This window comes from Filicampus tigris, chromosome 15, assembly GCF_054856515.1.
Source record: "Filicampus tigris isolate MCC_2025a chromosome 15, RoL_Ftig_1.0, whole genome shotgun sequence".
In the NCBI taxonomy this organism is placed as follows: domain Eukaryota; kingdom Metazoa; phylum Chordata; class Actinopteri; order Syngnathiformes; family Syngnathidae; genus Filicampus; species Filicampus tigris.
The window spans coordinates 11,433,772-11,444,034 of NC_141231.1; the positions used below are offsets into that span (position 1 = coordinate 11,433,772).

A 10,263-nucleotide genomic window follows, 5' to 3' on the forward strand; every position below is an offset into this window, starting at 1 on the left:
CATACATAATTCATGGCCACAGATTACTATCTCGTGCACATATTAGAACCTTATGTGATTACAAATGATTTCGTTTTGTACGTGCACATTATACATATTTCGTGGCCACAAATTGCTGTTTCGTGTCTATGTAATACCGACTGTATTTTGTGGCGACAAAGGTTATATTGTAGCCATTATTTTTTTAATCGCATGTCGTATCTGGGGCTTCGTATAAATATACTCTTTAACTTTTCCACCCAGACATGGTGCGTGACTGGCCCCGTCTGCAGGCCCACACCAGGGCCGCCATGAAGAAGAAAAAGCCCCTGGAGGTTAAAGTTCTGGCAGGTGTCACCAATCTGGTCTCGGAGATCGAAGAGATACTTCAGCCCACGCAGGAAAACTCCCACCTTGCCAGAAATGTCTCGCGGGAAGCTGAACGCACTGCCGGCACCGTGTCTGAGGTACACAAATGAGAGTCAGCTGTATGAACCTCTACACTACTTTTAGACCAGGCATATGTAACCTGCCTCTCTTGAGCTTTAGAAGTTGTGGCTATAGAAATTTATTTTTTTATTTCTGGTTTATTATTGCTATTATTTTAATTTATCATTATATGACTTCACTAGTTTATTTTCTGGTTGTTCTTTCAAGTTACATTTAACATTGAGTCTTAGTAGTTGAATAAATACTAAGTTTTGAAATCAGAGGAATAATCGTTTTTTGTCAGTCCTGGTTTCAGTATCAATTCAAAATAATCGTGATTGTAATATTTACCATAATCGCCCCAACCCTAATTTGTATTAAGGGTAAGTGTTCAGTCCATTGGAGCTATTGAGTGGGAATTGATCCAACGCCTGAAATTGCTCAACTATGAACTGTGAACCACTATACTAGGAATCGAAAGGCGTCCTGACACAGGCCAAGCACACGAGGACTGCCTTTGCTCAACTCAGCTCCCACGTGGAATCCGCCTTACAAAGTCTGGACGCGCAGATGTTGCGAGCTGACAGCGCAAAGTTCCACATGCCCTCCGAAGTATGGTATAGTACTCCATGTAGCCGCCCGCATACTTAAAATACACATACTTATCCCAGCCTGACCTTCCTAGATGGCGCCCCCTCTGGCCAATGTGCAGAAGGACGTGGAGGCCGCCAAGCTGCAGTTGGAGGCCTACTCGCTGACTCTCACCGAGCTCATCAGCAAAATTGGTAACAACTACATCCTCTCCTTAAACCTCCGCCAAGGCCATATTGTGTTGAAAAGTGAAAAAAGGGTCTGCTAGCAGATGACAAGAATGTGTTGGTTCATAAAGTCAAACGAAAGCTGGTTTCTCAAAATTGTGACTTTTATCATAAAGGTCCACCTTTTTTCCTTTTGAAGTATATGATATTCATGTAGTACTTCAACTGAAAATGTACAAATTTATTCTGAAAATATACATCTTTATTCCCATAATAGATAATTAGTAGACAATCTTTTTTCATCAAAATACACAACTTTTGATGTAAAAAACAGAGATGGGCACTTTACCCTCTTGCCGGTCCGTCCTCGGTCCGCAACCTGGGTACCCTTCCGTCCTCTTCCCTATTCTTATTCATAAAAATAATCGGCCTCCGACCCGTCTGTCCTCGTCCTTTTAAAGCGCTTCCGTCCTTACATCTCGCAATAAGATAATTATTGCAAAATAACGCAAGGTTTTTTTAGGAGGAAGCGAAAGACTTTCACCTCGGGGGCGTCTAGGTGTACGTCTGCGCTGACATTTTTACAGTCTAAAGATGTCCCACACAAGGACATACTTTGTATGCAAAGGGATAAGGTTAGTTAACTAAACAAAATATAAACAAAACTGCTATCACCTTTTTCTACGCCCAATACATTCATTATCCTGGATTACACACACAAGACAATGAGCGTGTTTTTGTCAGTCAGTGAAATGGTATAATCCATTACATGTTTTGAACCACTAGAGGGCAGGTTATGTCCGTGCAATGTTACTGCAGGGAAAGCATATGAAAAGTGTTGTGCAGGGGGTTCATTAAGGCGCCTCTGTGGTATCGCAGAAGCAAACTGCTTGCTTTTTAAAAGAGCCCAACACAACACTACTTGACCCACTTAGGGACCAATAGAGGGACGGACGGAAATACTCTTCCGTCCTTTTTAAAAGATTTCTCCGTACATCCGTCCCGGGATGGAATGCCCATCTCTGGTAAAAACTATACAATTGGAAACGTTACAAACCACAAAATATCTCTCAGAGCAGCCTTTGCGTGGGATTCTGATTGGCTGTTTTGCCATTTCCCGTCCAATCTGTCCTCTCTGCACCAGACGCGAGCGTGCCTCTGGAGCGTTTCCAGAACGTCCTGAATGAGACGGCGCGGCGCCTGAGCACGCTGCGCGGCAGCGTGGAGGGTCCCCTGCTGAGCGCCAAGATCGGAACCCTGCGCTCGGCGGCCGAGGGCCAGCGGAGTCGTCTGGCGCTCCTGGAACAGGACGTGCGGGAGATGGTCCAGGAGAGAGACAGTCTCAGGGACATTGCCCTACACTTGCCGCCGTCTTGTCTCGAGGCCGGCGGCAAGGGGCGTGGCTAAACGCTGGAACATCTTCAGCCGGGACAAAAGGATATGCTGGTACCTTGAATTAAAAGTGACCTGACTCGAGAGTTAGTTGAACTATAGTCTGTCTTGTTTTTAGGAAATGAAAGATGCATATATGTCAAATTTCTGCTCACAACTTAAACAAAAAAAAAAAAAAAAAAAAGGTCCAAGCATCGGCTCCTATGTCGGACGCCCCTAAGTCAGGTCACTAGTGAGTCAAGCTACCACTGTGCTTGAATGTCCAGTATTTAAAATAATGTGTGAAAGGAGAGCCACAGTCGCCGATGCACTTTCCGACATTTATTGAATGGGAAAAAAAACATCAAACACACAAATGCAAAATGAGAACACTCACAAGGAGCTGCTGCTGTAGGTCACAACCCACACCAGCTAACTTGACTCCAGCTCTCTGATGTCATGCACTCTGCCACGCCCTTTTCAAGGCATACAGCCAATACAGTATGTACACTATTTACATTTACATTACATATTTCCATTCTCTTTTGTTATTTTTGATGTTTTGTACAATACAGTGCTATTTTTCTTTATTAAAAACAACCACAACAAAATGGTGTTATTTTTGGCGTCTGGAAGAAAACTGATTCGATACATGAGTAAAGTGAGCTACGAGCTTTGTCACAGAATCAAATTATGACATTTCCTTTTGACCAAGGACCATATTAAAAAGAAAAATGAAATTAGATCAATAAATCTTACAAGAAAAAAGTAGCATCATTTCAAGATATTTTTTTAACCTTGAAATGACTGTATGCAGCAATTGTTCTTGAAAATGTATGACTTAATTCTCGCAAGACAGACTTGTTTTCTTGGAAATAAACAACTTTTGACTCAAAAATAGAAATGAATACAAACAACTTGTTTGATTCTTAAAAGCACAGAACTATTTCTTTAAAGTAGCATATTTTCTAGCAGAGTCTAAATATCATGAGGAAAAAAATGCATAATTTCAAGGAAACAAAATAATCTATCGTCAAGATAAAACAATTATTTTAGAGTCTAACAGAGCCATACGTGTTGAATAAAAAGGCCGATTTTTTGGTAAGATCTTTCTGGTAAGATAAAGTTTTATCTCGAAAAATACTGACTTGAAATCTTGAAAAGTACAGAACACAGGATCATGACATCAGTCATTCAAAATGAACAGCTTTGTTGCTGAGACAACATTTCACTGACAGAACAATTGAGATTTCTTTCTGTTGTTGTTGACTGTATTTTATAAAGATGTTCTCTCTGTGAATGCATCGGGTAAAACCATTAAGCGCAACCTTCCCCGCTGCGCCACTCTTCTGGGTAAATAACAGCAATCTTTTCAAACAGGAGACGTTTTCACAATGACATTTTTTTTTAACCAGAAAAAAAGCTGCTCTCATCTTTTGATTTGCTTTTGGCTTATAACACAAAAATATGTCAGTGATTATGTGGGGAAAAAAAACAAGATTAAAAAAGAAATCAGGAATGTGCCCTTTGAAATGTCGCCATATTTGATGCAACACAGGTGAATGAGCAGCTACTTAATACTTACAAACATAACCAAGCCCCTTTTTTTATTTTTTTGTAAAGCAAATCTTGCTGTGTTAAAATTACCATGCACTGAATTCTGATGTAGACCTCATCAGTCCATTTTTCTACTTCCCGCAAACTACATATTCTTTTCTCACAAATATAACAATTCTTGCAATTATCCAACTTTTGTCTCTCATTTTACAGTCTTTGACTTGTATAACACGTAAATTCGAACATGACTTAAAATATTTCTTGTACGGCTCATAAATATGTTAAAATGTGATCTATAAAGGCAATAACAAAAGCTGCGTGGTGACTGAGCGGCCTCGTCATCGCCTTGCCTTGTGAACCATTTCCTTAAATGCCCGAAACACAATTAATGGCGACACCTTGCAAAGAAAAAAAAAAAGCATCGACACCAGCAGGCCATTAAACACCAGGGCCCACTGAGTCAGAGCAGTAACGAATACGACTACCGAGTCACGGCAGGCATTTGTCTGCGGTGTACCCCTCAATCACCACAACAGCTAACGAGACACGCGGCCATAATGAAAACGGCCCACAAATGCTAATGTGAGCTAGCTTAGGTCTTCAAACAAGGCTCATGGTGTCATGACCACATAGAGCGAAAGTAACAGAAAGAGAAACGTGGGTTATTTGGGATAAAGTGGAGCAACACATTTAGACCTATTCTAACTGTAACTATAATCATAGGCACATATTCTTTATCCTCTACGAATAAAGACTAATATCACAGCATCTTACTGAGTAAGTATTGCTCTGTTATTATACAGTATTATTCTTTATTGTGTTAAAATTTTGGTTCTTTAGGGGGCAGGAGCTGGAATAAAATAATGATATTTCCACTCATTTCAATGGGAAAAAATGATTTGATTTGCTTCTGGTTTTGTTTTTTAGGAGGATACCAGATAATTGTGAACAAAGACATTTCATGCCAACTGTTATGTTCCCTTCAGTGGTTCGACTGAAGCGCAGTGTGAAAATGTATCTAAAAATATGATATATATATTTACAGACATTGCATCTTAATAGGCAAATGAGAGGATGGAAAAGGTTACAACACTGAAAACGTTTGGAGTCTGTCTAGCTGCTAGCTCTCTAGCTAGCTAGCTTTCTTTCTAGCTATGTTGCTATTTATCTGTTATTCATGTGTCATTTTACTCGTATTATGCTTATTTTTTTATTCATTGTGGTTTGATTTTTGTTTGAGCTTATGTACAGCACTTTGTTACAGCTGTAATTGTTAAAGTGCAGTACGGTATAAATAAAGTTGAGTTAATGTGACGTTTTTTGCCGCCGTAGTTGGCACTCGCAACTGAGCTCCGGACACAAACATCGGCCGAACAAATCCTTGTATCTTAAAAAGCACCTAATTCGGAGTGCAACAGTACTTTTGCCACCTCTGGTAATTGGATTTCCTTTTGGGCCTCTAGAGGCGCATCAAATTTCCCCTTTTGTAGCAAATTTTTTTATCAGGTTGAAAAATAGGTAATTGGATTAAGCAGATCAATATTGATAACGCCGCTTCATTATTATCGCGGCCGGAGTGCATCCGCTGTTGTTTTTCAGCTCGTCACATCATCTAATTAAAACGTATTGAGCCAATTAGTCAAGTCAATTAGTCCGCTCGTCTGTTTTGCACGAGGCAAGCAAATGCACGAATCAGCCGTGCGACGCCTAAATTCTTTGAGACAAAATGGCCTGCCTAAGCACAATGTGTGACACCGGGCAGCGTCTTTTTCAGCGTTTAATTTGATTTGATTAAAATGAAGGGAAGCGTGGGCCTCTCCTTAATCAGCATGTTCACGTACGCTTTTGTGCCATTTTTTTTTATCTACTTTCAAACAGTGAGACATGAGCGGGCTCAGCAATCTTTTGCGGGGGCCTGAGCGGTGCCATGAATTGGCTAATTAGCGCCACCACCCTGCTTGTGTTTTGAAAATTAAAGCCAGTTTCACTTAGCTGCATGATGTTTCGTAAACATGTCTATCATAGACACAAAAAAATCTCAAGAAGTCACACCTGAAAAGATACAGGGAAGTCTGCTATTTTGGTATTAAGCAGGCATTATATCTACCCCTACTAGTAGCGCGCCAATGTCAACTAGTGCACAGTTTCGCCTCACTAGTAACAAACACTTGTCATCTATGTCAAATTTGTGCTACACGAAAAACATCAGCAACATGAAAATGAAAGTAACAACACCAAAAAGACACAGTAAGTCTGCCATTTTAGTTTCATTTAACATTTTTGGGCCCATTTCCAGGTGTCCTTCAAATGCAAAGTCATCGTAGAGATTTTTTACAATGGCTTCTAAATTTGAACCACAGGTTTTCATCACTGCATGTGGGCACAGCATGGCAGTGAAATTTAATGACTCACCATAAAACGGGAATCTCTAATAACTCAGCAGTAAGCGCTCCAACAAAGTTGGGTTAAAATTCAGCCCCCAAAGCCAGTTTCACTTAGCAACATGAAATTTGGTAATTGTGTCTATCAGGTAGACCCACAAAAATGTCCCAAGAAACCATGCCGAAATTAAGCACACAGTCAGCAAGCCATCTTGTTTCAACGTGGGTATTTTGGGGGTCATTTTGGCCATGTCCAGGGTCACCCAGATTTGGGGGGAACCTCAGACCCCAAAACCATTTTCGCTTAGCACCATGAAATCTGGTAATCATTTCTATCAAGAGTAGACCCACAAAAATGTCTCAAGAAGCCAAGCCTGAAAACACACAAAGTTCGTCATCTTGTTTTAAATCAAGCGTTTTAGTGTCTTGTTGGCCCCCAAAGCCATTTTCACTTACCAACATAAAATTTGGTAATTGTCTATCATGACTAGACCCACAAAAACGTCTGAAGAAGCCATGCCTTAAAACCCACAGAGTCAGCCATTTTGGTTTAAAGTGGACATTTTGGGGTCTTAATGGCCATTTCCAGCACATGCAGTTCATTATTTGTTTGAACCATCTTCTAGGAGCATTCATGCAGCAAATATGACCTCCCAGTCTGGGGAATAACGACTCCAGTGTGACTCGATGCTGTCCTCAAGTGGCCGCTGGTAGAGACACTACCACGGCCACTTCATTAGGTACACCGGGTGTATTTGAACCATTTTTAGTCATCCACCCGTCTCAGAGTCGACCCCAAGGCATAAGTGAACTAAGCACCGTCTTAGGTGACGTATTAACAGTCAACAGAGGCTAGAGTAGTATTTCTTTCCATTGTATTACTGCAGCATTAATATTATTAGTAGAGTACCTGTATTGATGGGGAGTAGCATAAAATAGTTACGGGCTTGGATTAAGGTAGTTTTGCACAATTCTACATCATTTTAAGATCTAATTGTTCAACTTCAAGGTTGTTATTTGAAAAACAAAATCAGTCAAAATGGCTGATCTACTTTGTCGGGCTAAAACACATACACTTCATTCGTATTGCATCTGCAGCGAGTGTGAAGGGTAAGTCTCATCTAAATCGTATTTTCCGCTCACAGCTCAGTTTCATCAGCCTCATTTTGCAGTCTCACTCTTCCTGCCTCCGTTCCCTGCAGCTATTCATCCATCCTCTCTTTTCACGGATTGAGTTTTTTTTTTTTTTCTAAAGCCTCCGAGGATGCAATTACCCCTTAACCCCTGACCCGGTTCACCTACATTCTCTTTTATTTCTGCACGCTATTCTGAATTATCACCCACAGCACTATGCGAGCCGGGACCTCATTTGCACCGGCTGCATTTAACGGTGCAAACAGTCAGCTTGTTCTCCGTCTGTATGACATTAAAAACTTTCCTTCAAACTTTGTACTTTCCTTCAAACTTTGTCAAACTGGGTGGCACTAAAAAATAATAATAAATTTTTTTTTAAAAAACACTCCCAAACAGGACAAATTTCAGAGAGCTTTGCAACTACAGTGTAACGCCAAAAGGTTCCATGTACAATATTGCCGCCAACAACTGCTTTTGTGTTCGACATGGCTTTGCGCAAAAACAGCGTGTTTTTCAATTACAAATGGAGATTTGAGTCTTTTGAAAAATTAGTTGTGTTTGTGAGTTTCTTTCATTACTTTTCTTGGTTGCTAAAACATCTTAGTTTTTCTTGCAAATTTCACTGGAAAACTTCGCAACAAAAAAAATCAAATTGTGGCCAGCCCATATGGATTTCTCCCATTACTTCCAAATTGAGGACGTCCCCTGTTGTTGGGCAGAATTAATAGGGCAGATTCATTTGTGCCCCAATGCGCTCCCTAAAAACATGGTATGCTTATTACCATGCTGCTTCCTTTGCAATTTGGGCCACGTGGCTATGTGTTGTAAATCTTATTGATACAAATATTGATCAAAGGTAGTGATGTCCCACCACACCATAGAGTTGAAACATTTAATATTATAGACCACACTATATAGTTAAATATGCTCATAAGTTAACTTTACCAGCTAGAGTATGGCAGCACATTTTGCATTTTCCTTTTAAGGTCTTGAAATCGTTATTAAATAAATGAATCCTCGATTTTTGAAAAAGTAACTTAAAAGTAACTTAAACTTGAGTAATATTGTAAAGAAACGTATTACTTTCACATGCAAGTAACTAGTAATATGTAATACATTACATTTTGGAAGTAACTTGCCCAACACTGCACACAATAATAGTAGTATAAGAAAAGTAATAAAAACAAAACAAACTTTAATGAAAACAAACTAATGAAAATCAGAAATTGTTTTTGAATTATGGTTGAACAGCTTTATTTTAAAAATGACAATCATAAACTCATGAAACAGGCCTGGACAAAAATGGTGGTACTTTGCAAAAATGAGCCAAATTATGATGGCTACCCCCCGCTGAGCAGCCGACATGTTTCTGTGTGCAGGTGACATATAATATCGTATGGAATCAATTTGAACCTTTTTGCATGACAGTGCACTTTAATTGGCCCCAGATATATATTTTGATTCCAGTTACCTGTCAAGTAGATGGGTTGCATTTTGTTGAATGTTCAAGTATATTGTATTTAGAATAATAAACACGTACTTCCGGAGCCTGTTGCTTTTGTTTTATGTCGTTCCAACCTCACCTTCAAGTGGAAGTCAACCCAAAAACTGTCTTACATTCTATGCATATAGTCAAATCATTATCTTACACATACAATACACCTATCTATACATAATTTCATCACTCGAATGCTAACACAGCAAAGAGTTAGAATTCTAGCTTCTCATATTTACACTTGATTATTAGTCGTTTTTAAAATTATCTATTTCTAAACATTGCTAGTGATTTACAAGATTCCAATTCTATTAGATGATTGCTCCAAAAATAAACTCCTTACAGGGATACGCCTTTGCTTTTTATTTGTTCTTTTCATGTTTGCTATTCTCAATAAGCCTAAGTAAACAAGAGAATGGCTTCAACAAATATTTTCTGGAGCGTCCCTTTGAACCAGTGTGATTCACACTAGGTATCCCAAGGACGTTGCTGAACGGAAGAGGTTTGTTCAGACCAAACAATAAACGGACGGACAATGCTGACATCACAAAGGACCATCGCAGTTGAACTTTTAAACAGTCCCTCTTCTAATATAATTGACATTGCTCGGCCAGCGCTACCAGTGATTCTGAACGCCCCGGGCCCATTAAATTGACATGCTGATTGGAGATAAAAGCATCAACATGTACTAGAAGCAATGCAGTCAAATAAAACACTCCGCAAAGAAGAAAATAATCTATTAAAATTACATTAAAGGAATTTGATTAAAGAAATACTAGAATTTAAGGTTGTTCCGTGTGTTATATTTCCGATTTTTGAAACTCAAATCTGAAAACAACAAAGAATAATTTTAGCCGGTTTAAAAAATAAAAAGAAACCCATTGTGGATAAAAATACAAGCATGAAATTGGATTCTGTATTGTTTTTGTTCACAATCGTGTGCTCCGGTGGTAAAAATAGTAGTATAACCCACAATCCCATGCGGCGGGGCGTGCTTCGCTTTTGGGAATGCAGCTGGTAGGTGTAAATATTTTGATAATTTACGCGACTACATGTTTTAAGTGACTTTTAACCATTTGTAGCGATGGAGAAATACACTTAGACTTTAGACTTTGTGCGGTAAATTGCATGTGATTGGAGATTTGGATAGTTAGAAACG

The 10,263-nt window shown here is 39.4% G+C and overlaps 1 protein-coding gene across 3 annotated transcripts in view; it reads left to right on the plus strand.

Moving 5' to 3' along the window:
* Positions 1-5,408, plus strand: part of lamc3 (laminin, gamma 3) — a 74,417-nt gene extending 69,009 nt beyond the window's left edge. For all 3 annotated transcript variants that reach the window (XM_086054129.1, XM_086054130.1, XM_086054128.1), the window contains 4 exons: positions 244-446; positions 880-1,020; positions 1,094-1,193; positions 2,311-5,408. In XM_086054129.1, the coding sequence (XP_085910255.1) occupies positions 244-446; positions 880-1,020; positions 1,094-1,193; positions 2,311-2,573 (707 nt within the window). In that variant the 3' untranslated portion in view covers positions 2,574-5,408. The remainder of the gene's footprint in view (positions 1-243; positions 447-879; positions 1,021-1,093; positions 1,194-2,310) is intronic.
* Positions 5,409-10,263: the final 4,855 nt, after the last annotated feature.